The 20,284-nt window shown below is 43.2% G+C and overlaps 1 protein-coding gene across 1 annotated transcript; it reads left to right on the forward strand.

The window, feature by feature from the left end:
- Nucleotides 1-2,908: 2,908 nt before the first annotated feature.
- On the forward strand, nucleotides 2,909-5,812 carry LOC118404806 (the record flags this gene model as incomplete). The annotated part of the gene is made up of 5 exons (XM_035804159.1): nucleotides 2,909-3,324; nucleotides 3,535-3,567; nucleotides 4,447-4,695; nucleotides 4,860-5,162; nucleotides 5,514-5,812. Coding segments are annotated over exons 1-5 (1,278 nt in total), but the record flags the coding sequence as incomplete, so codon positions are not given.
- Between the last annotated feature and the right edge of the window lie 14,472 nt (nucleotides 5,813-20,284).

Raw genomic sequence — 20,284 nt, forward strand, 5'->3', positions numbered from 1 at the left:
GTTTTTCCAGTATTGGTTACCTGCCCCTATTCAGGTTTATAACACTAATGTGTCTGAGCCTTTTGTACATTAATTGGGCACTGAGGTGAATCAATATCCAAATTTGCACTAAGTTCCTCAAACCTGGGTAATAATAGCACAGAAAAAATGACCACATTGTAAATATCAGTCAGATGATAGCACTATGAAATGAAAATCTTGTTCAGAATTCACTCTAAAATGGTTGTATGAGAAGCTATGCTACAACAGTCCCTCCTGCGATACTTATAGAACAGTCCCGCAAGGAGGTCACATGACTAGTGCCCGCCATTTTGAATTGCTATAGTTAAAGTATGGTAGTATCGTCGCCGTACATTTTGACCAAAAACAGGGACTTAAAATGCTTGTAAAGCACGGAATCTCCGTACACATCAATGGGACACCATCTTGAACATGTTTGTGGCGGTAGGTTTAGGTGTCGTTGCGCGACGGCCGATATTTTTGTGGATATAGTGGGCATTCGCTAAAAAGACATTTTGCTGGGCGTTCGCTAAAAAGACCATCGAGAATCGAAAACTTTGATTTATGTCACTTCGGGTCAATGGATTGACTTGAAACTCAGGATTAATACATGGGAGCACAACGTGGACATATTCCAAGCAAAAAAATGAGATTCGTGCAGCGCGGACTTCTCTAGAGTGGGCGTTTGTGGGCATTCGCTAAAAAAAAAAAAAAAAATTTTTCTTACCATTATCGAACTGAATAAAAGAAAACTAATCTCCATGTATAGGCGTGATAACATTCTTCTTCTTATGATCACCATCATCACCCTCACCACATCTACCTATTTTACACTTCCAGAATCCTTTGCTTCAGGGTTCCAATATGGCTGCCTGAAACCCAGGGAAACGGAGTCCGCGGACACAGAAACTCATTTCTCACCGATTAGAACACAGAGCACATCTGATTCACAAAGATTGCAGTTTAGTGTGAAACCAAGCTCGAGAACAAAGGCTACAGACGTAACTGTGTGACTCGTGAGATCATCGGGGAAGCCCTGAAGCAAAGCATCCTGGGAAGTGTGAAAGTGGCGAATACACTGAGCTGATCCGTACTTCTTAGCAGCCTTTGCAATACACATTTCCCAATACACCTCCCAGATGGCTGATTGACCAACAAGTGTATAGACTTGTCACGTTGCATTTTGACAGTACAGCAACTGGGACAATTTGACAATTTTTTTCAAGCTTTCATATGACATCGTATTGGTGCTTTTGTACCAACAGAAACCATTTACTAGTGTTTAAAAATGCACTAGTTTGTCTTGGTTCTCTTTTAAAGCAACTATCTGTATCAATATTCCAGCAGTTCCAACCACACAAATTCAACCACGAGTCAGTTTTACCAAGGACAGTATTTAATGTACATGGTTGTACAGAATTATGAAATATTTTGACGATTCAAGAAACGGTTTCACTGATGACACAGCAAAGCTCTCTTTATACTAGTCCTCTTTGGTCACAGTTAGTCATCTGGGATGTGGCTTGTGGAATTCCCATTGTAAAAAAAAAAAGGCTGGGTGCACTATATAGGCAAGGTCTGCTCAGCCGAAGGAACTCTCCAGTGTCTCATTCTCATATATCAGCTTTGCTGGTCGTACGCGTCGTACGGCACTTCTGGTAACCGGTCATTTAGGCCATTAGTCTAAAACAAGAACGGCTGGATGGATTGGTTTCATACTTCTTGTGTTGGTGGGGTGTGACAAAAGCTCAAATTGATGAGATCTTGGGCTTTGTATCTGTCGATATAATAGATGTAATAATATCAGAAATCACCCCTATATCTGCGATATATTGGAACAGGCATCGTGGTTTCCCTCTTTTTTAATCACCTTATCTCCAAGCAGGCGGTGAGGTGATTTGTTTCGCCAGTGATAGCCATGAACATATGTTTTTTTTTTTTTTTTGATCAGTTGACCACAACTGTTTGGGGGAAACGATAGCCTCGACTCAAGAACGGCTGGGTGGATTGGTTTCATACTTGATGTGTTGGTGGGGTGTGGTGATAGCTGGAAGTGATTAGATTTTTGGCCCCGTATCTGTCGTTATAATCGATGTAATAATATCAGAAATCACCCCTATATCTGCGATGTACAGTTGACATCGTAGAACATCTGTTTGGGGGAACCAGGACAGTTTTGAAAGTGATATGATGTATTATATTTCTTTTCTGCTGTTAGATGTTATGTGGCCCACCTTGCGTCACGATGAAGTTTTGTTAGTATATGTGGATGTGTTTGAACTTACCTTATCTGAACAGTTGACGTCATAAAGCAACTGGTTAGGGTATCTGTAACAGTTGACTCCTTAGAGCAACTGTTTGCCGATCCTGGACAATTTGAATATGATAATTAAGTTTGTATTCATCTACTTGTTCCTTTGGGGACCGGGTTTTTGTGCTGTTAGATGTTTCGTGCCCCACGTGGCGTTACGCTGATGTTGTGTTGGTATGTACTTGGATTATTATATATCTGGCATAAACTTGTCCCCGTAACCTATATGTGGGTATTGGTTGATGGACATTTTGTGTCTTATTGCTTGTGTTGAAGATGTGTTTGTATCATGATGCGTTGCAGTTATTTGTTATGAATTCTGAACATACTCTCTACCTTGCAAGTTGCCAGTACTATCATAACGTGATACAATGTAATATAAACATCATAAAGATTCTCCACACCTGTTTCATGTTACCATAGTGCCCATGTGATAACTATCCACAGAACTAGTAGAAATAACACAAATATTATTACATACAAGTCATCATCAACAAACATAAAATCGACAAAACACTCAATATTTCATGGAGGTATGAAGTCGCCGAACTCTAGTTATCAAACATTTTATCTTCTTTTTTCAGGATGTCAGGTCCCGTCCGAGAAAGCAGAGTCACAGATGGGTTCAGTTCAGTTATTTCGTCTGTTTTGCAGGATGGCAGGTCCGGTCCGAGAAAGAGTCACAGCTGCCGACAGACGCCAGTTTGATTTTGTTCAAACCTTGCTACGTATTTCTGACAAACTGACAGAAGAGGAAACGACAATCATGAAGTTGTGCTGTCTGCATCTGATCCCTAAAAGACAGGTGACACAACTCAAGCGGGCGCTGGACGTTTTCCACAAGCTGATGGAACTGGAAAAAATCGACCAGGAGAACTTGGAGTTTATTGAAGAGATCCTGGAAAGAATCGGACGACAGGACCTGATTCGGGACGTTCTGTGGCCGTTCCAGCCCCCGGACCGAGAGATTCCGGAAAATCCCGAACTCCAGCCGGAAAAGCCCGATCTCCAGCCTGAGTACCCCGAGCACCCGCCGGAAAACCTAGAGGTTCAGCCGAAAAGCCCCGAACTTCAGTCGGAAAACCCCGAGCTCCAGCCGGAAAACCCTGAGCTCCAGTCGGAAAACCCCGAGCTCCAGCCGGAAAACCCTGAGCTCCAGTCGGAAAACCACGAGCTCCAGCCGGAAAACCCCGAGCTCCAGTCGGAAAACCCCGAGCTCCGGTCGGGAACAAGTCTGGAAGGTACGACAGCAGATGGTGAGTAACACGAAGGAATTTTTTAAACCTAACAAAAAACTGTCCGTACAACTTGCCATGTAATTTTCAACCCAATTGAGACATGTGAGGGCTTAAACTGCCAGCGTCAATTTTGAGACTAGGAGGCTCATTTTCAATATTTGTTGGCAACAATTATATGGTAATAAAGTTTTCAATTTACGTGTTGCCGTGGAAACGGGTTTCCGACAGTAATATTTTACAAAATTCAATAATTTCGGGTTACATGAGGTTTCTAAGTTTTCTTGCTTATTTGATTTGATATTAGATATTCGTAATTAATGCTTATGTGATGACGTAATCTGAAATAATCCAAATGGGAGAACCATATCTTTAGGTTTTAATCAGGTTATTGTCACTCGACTATAATTACTTCTTTGTATTTTCTTTTACAAGTGGACTTTTTAGTCTGTTTCCATGGTGTTTGGTTGGTATTTTTGGAATAAATTGTAGTTAGAAAATGTAAGGTTGCAGATCTAAGATTTAGGCCCCAGAATTAAAACAGAAGCCCAGGCTAGATAATGTTAACTTATTGCATATCAAGTTCAAGATAAAATTCAATTTACCGTGCATCTATAAGAGTATTTGCCGTAGTTGGCTTCACATCCAAGTAAGATAGATTTATTTTCATAGTATTTATAGTATGTAGTCAAATAGTGTAACAATGTATAACTGAACCATTTGTTTTGTGTTACAATTATAACATAGCGATTCTATAGCGTATTGTACAATAAGCTGCACTTTAGCTACAATGTTTTAGCTTTCAGTGTGTCATGTGATAAACCGAATCATCTCACCTTACGAAGGGCTTCGGCCATTTTGTATTCCTGCTTGTTCCAGCATGGTGGGAAGTAGTTCCAGGTGATGTGCTAGGATACTTCGACGATGTTATCGAGCAAGTCAGCAACAAGTGGGATGACCTGGCCCGGAGGCTGGGATTTCACGATAACGAAATCAAAGTAATCCGAGAATTGGAGCGTGACCTTGATCACAGGTGCAGGGAAATGCTGACCAGGTGGAGAAACAGGGAGGGAAGTAGAGCTACTCTGCAGCTCCTGAAGCAAGCCTTGGAGAACATCGGTGAAACTCGGACAGCAGAGAGCATTGCAGGTCTGTATCATCGATTTGCAAGAAATAGTAAAAGTTTCTATCACGATCAATTATTAAGTAACGGTTTTGTAGCACAATTAACGGGATAAGAAATTTGCTGTCCAACTAGAAACCATTTAAACCCATTCGGAAAGACAAAACGCATTATTGATTATTGATTGCAGGAAACGCCACGTCTAACATCTACCTGGACGTGCACGGTCAGGTGCGCATGATCCAGGAAACTCTAGATCATCTTAAAAACCGCCTGGCAACGTTATGTGGCACCAGAAGGTCACATGTCATGTATAGAGGTTACAAGAAGCACAAGAGCATCCTGGTGCACTTCTCCATACCGCGGGAGAACACGGCGGTGCTGAGGCACATGGCGGATCACTCCGACCCGAGACTTGTCTACATGGGCGTCAAGTCCCTGCAGATCGATGCTGAAGTTCCCATCAAAGTCCAACAGGGGGCGCCGTTGTACGGTGAGTTGATTTTTTTTCACAGTCACTCAAGTATAAATTTCAGAAAATACAGGTTCATCAAAGAAATTGGATATTAATGTCAGTGCATTTAATTGCTATTTACTTTCATATGCACTACAATTTCCCTCGCACACTTTCAAATCTTTATAAAAAACTTTGTAAAAAATGTGCCGATTACATTCCAGTACTTTGGGCCAATTACAGCCTAACTGAAATATCTAGCAGCTGAATGTTAGACATATACATACAAATATTTACTTAAGCTTTCGGTGGATAAGGAGGTCTTTTAAGTAATGCCATATTAATCCATCAATTTCATGGTGTCATATATCTTTCACTTGTATGTTCCAGATATCAAGAGACAACTGCCTGTTGATGACATCGAGGTGGGCTGCAGTACCAGAAACAAAAACCAGAGGGCGCCCCACAGCTGGACCCGCCTGTCTGCCCTGAACCTGTTCTCGGACGCCCTGCCGCTCCATCTGCAGGCAGCCGCGAGTCTGGAGTACCAGGGCTTCTCCTACAGCCTGGTCCAGGCTCTGGTGAAGAAGGACCGGCTCAGAGAACACCAGATGAGGCAGGCCATCCAGAACCTCAGGAACGCAGAGGTGGATTCCAACACGCTCCGTCAGAAGGCAGAGGTGGATTCCAACACGCTCCGTCAGAAGGCAGAGGTGGATTCCAACACGATCATTACTTTGCGCTTCAAGCTCATTATCACAGAGAACATGCTGAAGGAGGCCCACAAGAAAATCACAGCTCTTGAAGAAAGGCTGCAGAAGGCTCAAGAATATGCAAAGAAGGTCGCGAAGCAGGCACCATCCCGCAAGATCACGAGAGAGAAGTCGCCTGGATCCCCACCACAAAAGTCCAGGGGAGAGAAAACGCCTGGAGGCGGACCACAGAAGTACAGGGGAGAGAAGCCGCCTGGAGGCTGGTCACAGAAGTACAGGGGAGAGAAGCCGCCTCGAGGCTGGTCACAGGAGTACAGGGGAGAGAAGCCGCCTGGACGCTGGCGGAAACAGGTTGTGATGTCAGCAGATGGATCTTCAATGACAAATCTAGCGGGTCCTGTTGGTACTACAGGGATACATAGAAATGTGGGTAGCAATCCGAGAGAAAACACGACTGTTAAGGAAGAAGACAGGAAAACTCGAGGACAAGACTCTGACAGTGGGAGCGATGGAAGAGAGGAAGTTCTCGGTAAAGAAGCGCCCACGCAAGAGCGAAACACAGCGGGGACAGAAGGAGCGGCATCTGGCTCTTCTGGGGACTTGGAACAGGGTGAGATCACTTTTGGTGGGAGGGGATCAGAACCTGGAAAGTTTTCTTACCCACGCGGCGTTGTGGTGTCGCCTAGCAACGAGATCTATGTGGCAGATAAAGACAACAGGCGAGTCCAAGTCTACAGCACAGAGGGGGTTTACCTGCGCCACTTCCCAACAGTTGTACCGGGTACAGGGGATAAGGACATGGCGCCACATGATGTCTGTTTGGACGGTAACGGCACGCTGTGGGTAGTGGGGCTCGGAGAGACAGCTGAGCATGTTGTACAGTACAGCACGGACGGGACCGCCATGGCGGGGTTTGACTTGGAGATAGGCATTTATTTCCACGGTATTGCGATGGACATTCGCAGTAACCACATCCTGGTGACTGATGCAGACCAAGGTGAAGTTCATGTGTTCCGTCCGGACGGCTCCCTGGTGCGGACAGTCCGCCATCCACGGGCTGGGGAGATGACACGCCCCGGGTACGTCACTGTGGACGGGGAAGGGAACTTTCTTGTGTCGGACTGGGACACTTACTGTGTCTACGTGTATGACGAGTCCGGGAAGTTCCTGTTCCAGTTCGGAGGTTATGGAAGTGGTGAAGGTCAGCTGGCTAGTCCTCACGGTATCTGTACAGACAGCTCGGGGAACATCATCATGGCGGACTCTTGGAACGAGAGAATTCAGATCTTCACACGTCACGGCGAGTTTGTCCGTACCATCCGTACTGAGTCCACACCGGAAGGCCTGGCTGTGGGACCGGAAGGGCAGCTGGTTGTTACCAGTCAGTGGAAAAACACTATAACTGTATTTCCTAACTACTGACTAAAAACATCTTTGATAAGTTCATTTTGTTCCAACGCAAACATAATTAACTTACCAATTAGTCAACCAGTTCTCTGATTTACTTGATTGACGCTACCGACTTCCCACGGTCTTTGACCCATTCCTCAGACCAGACGTATCGAAATTCACGTGTTGTCCGCAATCGTGCCCTACTTCTATCTGTTGCCATCTGTGTCGTCAGTCATCCTGAAGAAGACTTGAGGATTCGGTGATTCACGGAAGCTCGTTTTGTTATCAATCTTCACAATGCTTCACTCGAGTACACAAATCTATGCTCAAAGTACACTTTATGCGAAAGTCGAATCTTTTTAATAGCAAACGTGTCTCAAAACCATGGTAACTTTTGGAGTATGTTTGATTTGACAGATGAAAGCTTTATTAATTGATTATTCCTTTGTAAATAGCTTTGCAGACTCAAACTCATGGCCATGGATTCCCTTTTAAACATCGTACATTGGTATGAACCAATTGGCAACACTGTGATATTAAAAAAAAGTCATCTTGTATATATTCTAATTTTGCGAAGACGGAATGAAGTTGAGGAGAATGACAGACTCGTCACAAACTCGAGGGTACCCTTCAGTTTGGCAAATGATAATGTGTATTCAACCAGCAGCGTACCGACAATGTTACGCGACGTGTGATATTTTTTTTACCTGTAACATCACCATTTATCATCGGGTAAACAATTAGATACCACAAAACGGTCTCTGCACAATGTCTAAAGATCGCACATTAACACGTCTTTGGTATCAGCGATTGAATTTCTTGGGAATTGAATTGAAATGGATACTTTACGATGCTGTATTCAGTTTTACGCGAATAAAGCTATGCTTTCTTTGCATAAAATGATCATAGTTCTTTGTGGTCTTACTTACGATACTGAGAACCAACTATGATTTCGGTTCCTGTGTAACTCCCGACAAAAAGACGCGGCCCAATGAAAAGCATTGATAGACATAGAATATCTCACAAGGACTTCTAGCGGTAAATGATGAAACTGAAAGCTATTAACTGAAGGAACTGAATGTTCTATAGAAATAAACAACGAGATTCTGCAATACCATCGCGGATTAGGCTTCAGATAAGGACCAAAGAGGCTCTTAAAAGAAGGTATATATCAACTGCCTTGTCTAATTCGTATTGTAACAAAGCGGCCATGTCGTAACATTGTAACGTTAGAACATCCTTGTGACGACAAAGTTTAACGAACAGATTGAATGTTGGATCTTGTTATAAACAAAGTGCTACCATTTAATCTTCAAGAAGATGTGGGAAATAAATATTTGGGCCGCTAGTATATGTCGAGATGCAACTTCACACCAGCGGATACTTCTTGTACTACAGGGATTAGCTTTTCAATAGAACATAATCATAATTCACCTGTTTTACAAATCACATATGTACGGCGACGCCCATTCAGTATTAATGGAAACGCTAGCTTATTGTATCCCGAACTATTTTCGTCACTAGCGGGTCAAACCTCGCTATGCAATCAGATACCAGCGGTCGGGACCAAAATCCAACGGATACAGAGTTCGCTACAAGCCTGCCTCGTTTACTCGTATTTCAGTCAACAGGCCGGAGACGGTTATACATGTAGTACCAGCAGTATCCGCTAGGCGCGTAGCTGCAGCTGCCATTCCGCCATTACCCAGCGGCCATGATCAAAGTCTAACGGGTACAGAGTTGGTTTCCAACTGCCACGTTTACTGCTATTTATTTATAAGTGCCCGGACAGGAGACATCTGAGGGCGGGAGTTTGTCTTGAAGAATCAGACCAACGCTGGTTACACCTTAAGGAGTTTGTCTTACTGTCACGTCACACAGGTAAGTTTTTGAACCTGCTTCACTACAGGTGAGAAACGTTTGACGTGGCACTTCAGCTAGGCGGCCAATTTGTTCATGTATATATAGCCTGATGCTGAACATGACAGAAAGTGACCACATAAATGCCCTGTAAGTTACTTTAAATGGTAAGGCGGGTAGAATAGGTTTAGATTAAATTTTATGATATTCACAGTCGCACTTCAGATATGTTTGTTACTGTGAATAGGATAGAAATCATGTAAGTGTCTCATTGTGGCAAGGACCTATCAGTGTCTTTATCTCCGCCCCGCCCCTCGGCACAACCGCGTGACGTGTTAATGATTGTTGGACAGAACAAACTCTCCGGAGTGGTCTGAGATGACGTCACGGTGAGGACCAAGCACCGGGAGATGTAAACAATTAAATCACGAGTCTAAATCAGGCTGAGAGTGGATTCAGCGGTGTTAAATTGGTACTTGAAAATTACTTTTAATGATCAATTATTTTTAAACAAATTTATACAGGCGTCGGTGAGATTATAATAGCCACATATATGTCTTTATATGTTTGAAGAGATAGATTGGTGGGCGTCTAAAACTACCAGTGGGACCAGTAATTTTACACATAAAGTTTAGATAATCTATGTGCGATGAACATTTAACAAATTAAATGCTATTTGTGGCGAGCACTTATCAATGTCCTGAAATGTTATGAAACGTTTGACGTGGCACTTCTGCCAGGCGGCCATTTTAGGTCAACGACCTGAGAATACTTTTACTTTATTTTGAGACTTTCGTTCCATTTTATGTAGTAAAGTTTGGATAAAGGGACTTCAGAGAAATTGTAAGGAATTCGTTTATTTACAAAACCTGATGGTGAACCTGACACAAAGGGACCGCATAAATGTCTTCTAAGTTACTTTGAATGGGCAGGTGGGTAGGATGATTTTTTCATGACAATTTTATGGTGTCCACAGTTTTATTTTAGACGTCTTAAATTACTGTAAATAGGATAATGACCGTGTGGCAAGGACTTATCAGTGTCCTGATCTCCGCCCCGCCCCTCGGCACGTCCGCGTGACGTGTTAATGATTGATGGACAGAACAAACTCTCCAGACTCTGGCGTCACGGGAAGGACCAAGCACTGGAAGATGTTAATTAAATCACGAGTACAAATTAGGCTTAGCGTGGACTCATTGATGCTTATTCCACAGATGTTAATGTTGATACTTAAAAATTACTTGTAAATGGTTAATGATTGAAGAAAGTTAAACCCCAGCGTCGGTGAGATTAAAATAACATAACCATATATATGACCTCTATATGTGCAGGCATAGATGGGTTTGTGTGTCAAACAGTAGTTTTACATCTGCAGTTTAAATAATCTATCTTCTATGAACATGTACGTTTGTGGCGATGGCTTATCAGTGTCCTGATCTCTGTCCCGCCCCTCGGCACGTCCGCGTGACGTGTTAATGATTGTTGGACAGGACAAACTCTCCGGAGTCGCTGTGCTGACCTTTGGGCAGAACTCTGATCGATGTTTGGGTGGTGGAAATGGGGACAAAGTCTGTGGTTCAGTCAATTGCAAGTCAGTCAGTACACGACTCAGGCTAGTTTGTGGTATTTGTGATCCTGTAGCAAGAAGGTGACATGATTTGTAGATGTTGTTACGGAGAAGGATTATTTGTAAAATAATCTACAATAAATGTGTTAAATTTAAAGAGTAAGAGTGACCTTTTGGCACTGGTACTGGAGCGCTAGTGATTCATGATGGCAGTACACCCTTGGCATTATCGATTGACCGGAAACAAGATGGTGAACGGGGAAGGGGCATGTTCACTAGATGTCGAAGGACATCGATGCCGACTGATATGAAATAATTTTGCTGTCGCAAACCTGTAATAACTATGCTGTATCACCATATAGATATTTCTAATTTAATATTGTGTTATTTTTCAGAATGGCAGGCCCACCGCGGGAAATTGAAGGGTTTACAGATGAAGACAGACGACATTTTGAGTTCGTGCGACCTCTCATTCACATATCTGATTCCCTCACCAAAAAGGAAACGGATGATGTGAAAATCTACTGCGCGCACGTGATTCCGAAAGGCATGATAAAAGGTCTAAAACGAGCGGTTGACATTTTTCTAAAGCTAAAGGAAATAGGAAAGATCAACCAAGAGAACCTGGACTTTATTGAGGAGGTTTTGGAAATGATCGGACGACGTGATTTGGCTCGAGACGTTCTGCGGCCAGCGCAACAACCTGACCGAATGATTCCGGAAAATCCCGAACTCCAAACGGAAATCCCCGAGCTCCAGCAGGATAATCCAGAGCCCCAACCGGGACCAAGTCACGAAGAAGCGACGGCAGAAGGTAAGCAAAAATGAAGTATCATTGCTTACTGCAACTTAGTAATACAAGCTATTGCTGGCAATTCTAGCCTTAAAGAATTTCCGGTACTATGTAATTTTCCATGTTATTCGAATAAGTATTTAAGACCAAAAAGGGACTATGAAAACATAATGATGATGCTTCTTTTCACAAGTCATCTATCCCTAGTCTACATTACTTGGAACTTAACTTTTTTTTAAATATCTTGATATTCCGCAGGACCTGCCACGTCCAACATCTACACAGTGGTGCACGGCCACAGCAGCATGACCCAGGAGACGGTAGATCGTCATAGACAGAACATAGCATCCGCCTGTAACACCAGGAGGTCACAGGTCAAGTTCAGAGGTTACAAGAAGCACAAGAGCATCCTGGTGCACTTCTCCATACCGCGGGAGAACACGGCGGTGCTGAGGCACATGGCGGATCACTCCGACCCGAGACTTGTCTACATGGGCATCAAATCACTGCAGATCGACGCTGAAGTTCCCATCAAAGTCCAACAGGAGGCGCCGCTGTACGGTGAGTCGACTTCTTTTGGTAATTTCTTTGGCAGTTCAAGACTTTTGCAGGTCAATCAAAGAAAATGAATTTTAATGTAAGTTTCAATTTTCTCTTGCATTCTCGCCATCAAATATCATAAGAACGAATGTTTCCTTGTGAAAAATTAGCAGTCGATTTTGTTCCAGTATTTTCCGAGCATCTATGACTGAACTGCTCGTAGTTGCATGGTAGACCGCATCATTTTTCAAAATTGAGGTTTTCATCGATTTTTTATGATTAGTAGCGCGATTTTGTGCCGAAATAGGCCAGTTTGCGTCGGATTTTGACTGCCATTACAATGTTATGTTTAGAATAAGGATGGCGGCGGTCAATGGGTGGGTCAATCGGCCGGAAGTCTACTGTAATATGGGAGGAAATTTCGTTGTAAGAAAATCCGACTCTAGTTGTTACAGATTTTTTTTTTTGAGTCTATATCATTATGAAGTGAACGACTGCTGAAACGTATATAGCCTCATACTTTTTAAAGAAAGATCTGTGTAATGCTTTTGTCCAACTGTACTGTACATTCACCCTCGTGGGTAAGTACGCTCTCGGGACGTACCGGGCATCGAATTCGAAAGGTGCACCGTAGTTATTTCAGATATGGCGATCAAGAACACAGCGACGCATGAATGCTTGTATAGTAACTGACAGCATCAAAGTTCCCTTACTGTCTAAAACGTTACTGTACAAATATTGAGCTTTAAAACACTGTATCGCATAAAAGCTCGATAAAAGCTTGGGGTTAAATTTACAATTTACAGTTTGCATCGGGCACGTTTTAAGTCGATACTCTTCTCAGCGACCACCTGCCCAAATCGATCGTTTTTTCCCGGTCTTTTGGTACTTTATTTGGCAATTCAAGACTTTTGCAGGTCAATCAAAGAAAATGAATTTTAATGCAAGTTTAAATTTTCTCTTGCAGACTCGCCATCAAATATCATTAGAACGAAAAAGAGAAACGGAATTTTTCCATGTGAAAAATTAGCAGTCGATTTTGTTCCAGTATTTTCCGAGCATCTATGACTGAACTGCTCATAGCTGCATGTTAGACATGTAAATATATATCATTATTTCTACTGTACTGGAACAAGCAGGTGGTGTACATGATGCAATATTTAAACCTATGTTTCATGATGTCAAATATCTTTCATTATTGTGTCTCAGATATCAAGAGACAACTGCCTGTTGATGACATCGAGGTGGGATGCAGTACCCGGACCAGACGCCAGAGGGTGCCCCAGAGCTGGACCCGCCTGGCTGCCCTAAACCTGTTCTCGGACGCCCTGCCGCTCCATCTGCAGGCAGCCGCGAGTCTGGAGTACCAGGGCTTCTCCTACAGCCTGGTCCGGGCTCTGGTGCAGAAGGACCGGCTCAGAGAACACCAGATGAGGCAGGCCATCCAGAACCTCAGGAACGCAGAAGTGGATTCCAACACGCTCCGTCAGAAGGCAGAGGTGGATTCCAACACGCTCCGTCAGAAGGCAGAGGTGGATTCCAACACGATCATGACTTTGCGCTCCAAGCTCAACATCACAGAGAACAGACTGAAGGAGGCTCTTGAGACGATCGAGGTTCTTGAAGAAAACCTGACGCAGAGAAAGCAACCAAGCAGGTGACATCCCACGTGACGGAGTACAGGGGAGAGAAGCCGCCTGGGGGCTGGTCGGTACAGGTCGAGAAGGTAGATTCAGCTACACAGACACACCTAGCGGGTCATGTTGGTACTACAGGGAGACCTGGAGATATGGGCGACAAGCTTGGCGAATACACGACTGTGAAGGAGGAAGACAAGGAAGCTGCCAGCCAAGGCGCTGACAGTGATAGCGATGGAAGACAAGAAATTCTCGATACAGAAGCACCCGAGCAAGAGCGACACACAGCGGAGACAGAAGGAGCGGCATCTCGCTCTACTCGGGAGTTGGATCAGGGTGTGATCACTTTTGGTGGGTATGGATCAAAACCTGGAAAGTTTCGTGACCCACGTGGCGTTGTGGTGTCGCCTAGCAACGAGATATTTGTTACTGATCTTTATAACAGGCGAGTCCAAGTCCACAGCACGGAGGGGGTTTACGTGCGCCACTTCCCAACAGTTGTACCGGGTACAGAGGATAAGGACATGCAGCCACATGATGTCTGTATGGACGGTAATGGCACATTGTGGGTAGTGGGGTGGGGAGAGACAGCCGAACATGTTGTACAGTACAGCACGGACGGGACCGCCATGGAGCAGTTTGACCTGGAGAAGAGAATTTATTTCCGCGGCATTACAGTGGACATGCGCACTAACCACATCCTGATGAGTGATCCAGACAATGGAGAAGTTCATGTGTTCCGTCCGGACGGCTCCCTGGTGCGGACAGTCCGGCATCCAAGGGGTGGGATGACACGCCCACGGTACGTCACTGTGGACGGGGAAGGAAACATTCTTGTGTCGGACTGGGGAACTCACTGTGTCTACGTGTATGACGAGTCCGGGAAGCTCCTGTTCCAGTTTGGAGGGAAGGGAAGTGGTGAAGGTCAGATGAGTGATCCCCAAGGCATCTGTACAGACAGCTCGGGCCACATCCTCGTGGCGGACTTTTGGAACAAGAGGGTTCAGATCTTCACACGTCACGGCGAGTTTGTCCGTACCTTCCATACTGGGTTTTACTCGGAAGGCCTGGCTGTGGGACCGGAAGGGCAGCTGGTTGTGACAAATCATTCTGACCATGCTGTGACTGTATATCCCAAGTATTTATCATACAGCACTTAGGAGATGGATTTTTTAAACAAACAAAGTGGACAAAATTCTTGGAAAGAATCATAAAATTCCTGGTGACCATTTCTCCTTTTTCTGTCCAAATAAGGTTTAAAACGGATAGCCACTTCCGCTTGTTTAAAAGAATTCATTTGTACATACTTGTTTGTTCCATAGCACCTATTAATGTAGTAGACCTTATAGACGTCGTTGTACTTTTGTTGTTTCGATACATATTGTATGATGTGTACTGCCATGCTGATAGTACATCTGAATGTAAATGTTCATAAACATTTCGCACAACAGTTGTTGAATCTTTTATAGGTGACAAGTTTCTGGGAACCATGGTAACATGTTTTGTCGGCAGCAGGCGGAGTATAGAATAATGATTGATTATCTTATATTTGCTTATCTGTTTGAACCTTCATCAATTCATTAATTAATAGCTTTTCAAACCCAAAGGATCTTACATTACATGGCCATGGATTCCTATTAAAGTTAAGGTGAGTAATAGCCTCATCACAGACGGTGGTGACGTCATGACTTGAGGGATAACGAGTATCCAATCAGCAGTTTTTGTGTGATATGATTCACTTGTAACATCACCATGTATTGTCGGATGAACAATTAGATACTGCATAGAGACATCTACATCATATCAAAGATTGCACATCATATCTAGAGATACAACGTCTCTGGTACAAACGGTCCGAATTGACTTGAACTGAATTGAGATACCTTGGTTAGCTATGCACCAATAAAAGTTTTGCTTTGGTTGTATGCAATAATGTTGGTTCTTTGATGTCTAACTTAAGATTATTTCCAAGCATGCTTTCGATCCCTGTATAACATCCTACCAAAATAAAATGTTCAATACACATAAAATATCTCACAACGACTTCTAGTTGCAAATGCTAAAACTTCATGCCTACTGTAGAACTCAACAATACGATTCTAAAGTACAACGTTAACAACGCGGACTGAACTTGCAATGACTACTGACTTTCATTCGATACTTGATACTCTTCTCATCAGCCATCTTACTAGTAATTACAAAAGAAATTTACCAAAATAGCCTATATTTATTTTGAATTACGTAGTTACGGAGCACAAAGCAGAATTAAACATTCTCGGAGTCACCTCACAGAGATGTCTCAATTTTATAGTTAACTGGATATAATCGTGCATCAGGATATCTCAACAGTTGTGTTGGATCCTTCATTACCTCCATGAAATGTCATGGAGGTTATATTTTACCCCGCGTTTGTCTGTGTGTCTGTGTGTCTGTGTTTTTGTAAACAAGATAACTCAAGAACGGCTGTGTGCTATTTTGGTGTTCTGAACATGCTATGATCACGATTTTTGAGTATTAGATAGCTCTTGTGCTCAGGAAGAGATGGCATAAGTTTGGGCCCCCTATCGTCTAGTTTTGGGGCAGCAGGGGCATTTTTGTCAAAACCTTCTGAAGACGATAACTCAAGAAGGGAACAACGGATTTTCATGATTTTTGATATGTAGGTACCTTAGACAATGTTGTACAAGATAAAATACTAATTATGCAAAATAGGAGTGCCTACCTGCCTAAGTGCCTAGGCTAGTGACTGGCCCCTTGCTCCCTCCGTGATGTTTCTCCAGACTGCACGATTCGTCGCACTTCTCTCCGCCAACTTAATACTCTGTCCGATGTCCTTTGCAATTTGGTCCCTCCATCGCTTCGGGGGTCTCCCCCGTGGCCTGGGCTTTTGGAAGTCTTGATATTATGCTTTGTGGACTAGTGTGTTTGGTGGTCTTCTCACAGCGTGACCAGACCACCTTAGTCTTCTGAGTCTGATGGAATCGACAATGGTGTTTTCTATACCCAATCTTGCTCTTATTTCCACATTCGGAATTCGGTGGCGAATTGAAACACTGAGGATCGCCCTTAGGCATCTCATCTCGAAAGCTAACATAGGAGTACATTTGCATAATTAATGAGAATATTCTATCATAGCAGATTTTTCAATGTATCTCTCGTCTCAGACGTGATATGGTCGTGACATTTAGGTGATGGATAGCTTTTAGTGTCATGACAAAGTGGGGTAAGTTTCAGCCCACTAACATTTAATTTGGGAACTGCAGGGGCGTTTTTGTCAAGACATTCCAAAGAGGATAACTGCAGAAAGGATTGACGGATTGGTATCATATTAGGCATGCTGGTGCCTTAGGCAAAGATGTTCCTAATGATATGCATTTATGCAAATGAGGAATTAATTTGCATAAGTAATGAGGACATTGTATAATTCCATTGTTTGCAATAACTGGACTTCGATAAATGTAACACTTGTTAATTATAATCGGTGGAACATATGCAGATATCAAATATGCAAATGAGTAACTTATTTGCATAATTTATGCAAAAATTGCAAATAACCTAATGATTGATGATCTAAATTGGGAATTTTACTTGTGACATGTGTACTGTACGTTATTCAATGATGAACAACACCATGCATAAATCATGTTAATGTTAAGTCATTTGCATGAAATTAACAAAAGCTTTAAATATTCATGGAGGTATGAGGTCGCCGAACTCTAGTTTTAATTATTGTTCCTCAGGCCTCAAGGTAACATGAACATTTACATTGATACTTGTCAGCCATGACAGTCATACCAAGTCAGAACACAACGTCTTAATAAAAATATAAGTGTCTTTCTTTAGCTTCTTTCCACTAAGATAATTTACCGACGTCTCCCTGGGGTTATTTGATTCCTTACCATAACCATAGTCACTTAAAGTTACCGCTTGATACCTTGAGCAACGTCCTAATATAAAGCTCACAATGTTAGGCCTGTCCAAAGGCACATGACTGACATGCAGGAGCTAATAACGCTTCATCCAAAACGTGATTTGTGGGTGTTGCAGGAAACACTGATAACTCCTCTTCATGTTTCCAGCACTACCATAGCGTACGGAAGCCAAATTTGTTTTACTCCCGTCGGCCTTTGCGTGAGTTACCTACGTGCCCAGAACACGGAAGTACTGCAGCAACTGAAGCGCGTCGCGCGGACTATAGCTGTAGTTAGTTGTACTACGAGTCATCCCAAAGAGATCAACGTGCTTAGAGTGCGGTTATTGGGAGTCTTCTGTCAACGGACTGAATACACTGTTAAGTGCACAAACAGATTTCAGCAGAAACCTGCGGCTTGCACGTTACACCTTAAGGCGTCCTTCGTACCATTCTTCACACAGGTGAGATTTCACTCCTGCTTTACTTCACGCTTCGTAACTTCGCATGTCAGCAAGGAGGTCGTTTTAGCTCAAAGGCTATAAATTCTCTACGTTATCTTGAGACTTAATTCGTTCTGCATGTGCTTTAAAAGGACGACTGATCTCTTGTATCAAAGGAAATCATAGGAAATTTTAAGAAGTTCTCAATTTATTGGAAGGTGAACAGGTATCTGCTATTCTTAAACATGAATATATTCTTAGCCACACTCTCCGTTAAGGGGTAGACTGGTCGGTAGGTATGCACAGTTACCTTTTTAATATTCTTCTTAATGTGAACAAGAAGTTAAACATGTAAATATGTTATTGGTGGCACTGAGGGCCTATTATACTGGTGTCATAAACAATGTCTCCACCCCTCGCCACGTCTGTGTGACTTGTCACCGGTGCTGAACAGCACAAATATTACACAGTCGGTGAGCTAATAATGGCGACATATTTGTATTCGGGGCTACACTGGGCATGTCAAACTGCAGTTTTACGCCTGCAATTTCAATAGTATAATTCATTATGAAAAGTTAAGATGATAAACCTGTAAGTATGTTATTTGTGGCAAGGACCTATCAGTGTCCTGATCCCCGCCCCGCCCCTCGGCACGTCCGCGCGACGTGTTAATGATTGATTGACAGAACAAACACTCAACAGCCAGTAAGCTGACGTCATGGGGAGGTCAAAGTGCTCGGAGACTCACAAAGACCTACAGTACATATTTTAACTGGGGTAATTGTGGACTGAAAGTGCTTAGTTCACAACAGTTGCACATTGTTAACATTACTCAACATGATCATAAGTTACAGCGAAATGTCCCTTTGTCATGTATTCACTCACGGAGGGAACAGAATGAGCTTGTTTATGGTTTAAACTGTGCGAGGCCCCGAGCTAAAATGTTTGATGCCATTTCCGGACGTGTTTGTATTGTACTGATGGGCCTTCGGAGCGTTACCCCCTAGAGTTCCACGAACACATAACTTCGCCATATAAACAAGGGTTTTCATGAAGAGTGCCCGTTTTTGTGACATTATGAATAGTTATGATGGTTTTCTCCTATCATGGAGATCCATTCATAGCATCTCGATCTATGCTGTTGGCCTGCATGCACACAGACAGCACATCTTATACTTCCGCCATTTAATCTTCAAGCAGATGTTGGAAAGAAATATTTGGGCCGCTAGCATATGTCTGGATACAACTTCAAACCAGCTGGTACTGCTGATATTACAGTGATTTTACAAATCACATATTAAGGCGACGCCCATTCAGTATTAATGGAAACGCTAGCTTATTGTATCCCGAACTATTTTCGTCACTAGCGGGTCAAACCCCGCTATGCAATCAGACTCCAGCGGTCGGCATCAAAGTCCAACGGATACAGAGTTCGCTACAAACCTGCCACGTTCACTCGTATTTCAGTCAACAGACCGGAGACGATTATTCCTGTAGCTACAGTGCCAGCAATATCCGCTAGGCGCGTAGCTGCACCAGCCATCCCGACATTACGCAATGGCCATGATCAAAGTCTAACGGGTACAGAGTGTGTTACCCAACTGCCACGTTTACTGGTATATTAATCCCCAGACAGGAGAAAGTTTGTCTTGAAGAATCAGACCAACGCTGGTTACACCTTAAGGAGTTTGTCTTACCGTTACGTCACACAGGTGAGTTTTTAAACCTGCTTCACTACAGGTGAGAAACGTTTGACGTGGCAAATCAGCCAGGCGGCCATTTTAGGTCAACGACCTGGGAATACTTTTCCTTTATTTTGAAACTTTCGTTCCATATTATGTGGTAAAGTTTGGATATAGGGAATTCAGAGAAATTTTAAGGAATTTGTTTATTTACAAAGCCTGATGGTGAACCTGACACAAACGGACCGCATGAATGTCTTCTAAATTACTTTGAATGGGTAGGTGGGTAGGATAATTTTTCATTACAATTCTATGGTCTTCACAGTTGCACTTTAGATATTACTGTGAATAGGATAATGATCATGTGAGTGTCTCATTGTGGCAAGAGCCTATCAGTGTCCTAAATCTCTGTCCCGCCCCCCTCCCCTCGGCACGTCCGCGTGACGTGTTAATGATTGTTGGACAGAACAAACTCTCCAGAGTCGGTGTGCTGACGTCACGGTGAGAGCCAAGCACTGGAAGATGTAAACAATTACAACACACGTACAAATAAAGCTTAGCGAAGATTCAACGGTGCTTACTCCACAAATGTTAACGTTGGTACTTAAAAAGGAGTCTGTAAAT

This window comes from Branchiostoma floridae, chromosome 17 (genome assembly GCF_000003815.2).
Source record: "Branchiostoma floridae strain S238N-H82 chromosome 17, Bfl_VNyyK, whole genome shotgun sequence".
Classification (NCBI taxonomy): domain Eukaryota; kingdom Metazoa; phylum Chordata; class Leptocardii; order Amphioxiformes; family Branchiostomatidae; genus Branchiostoma; species Branchiostoma floridae.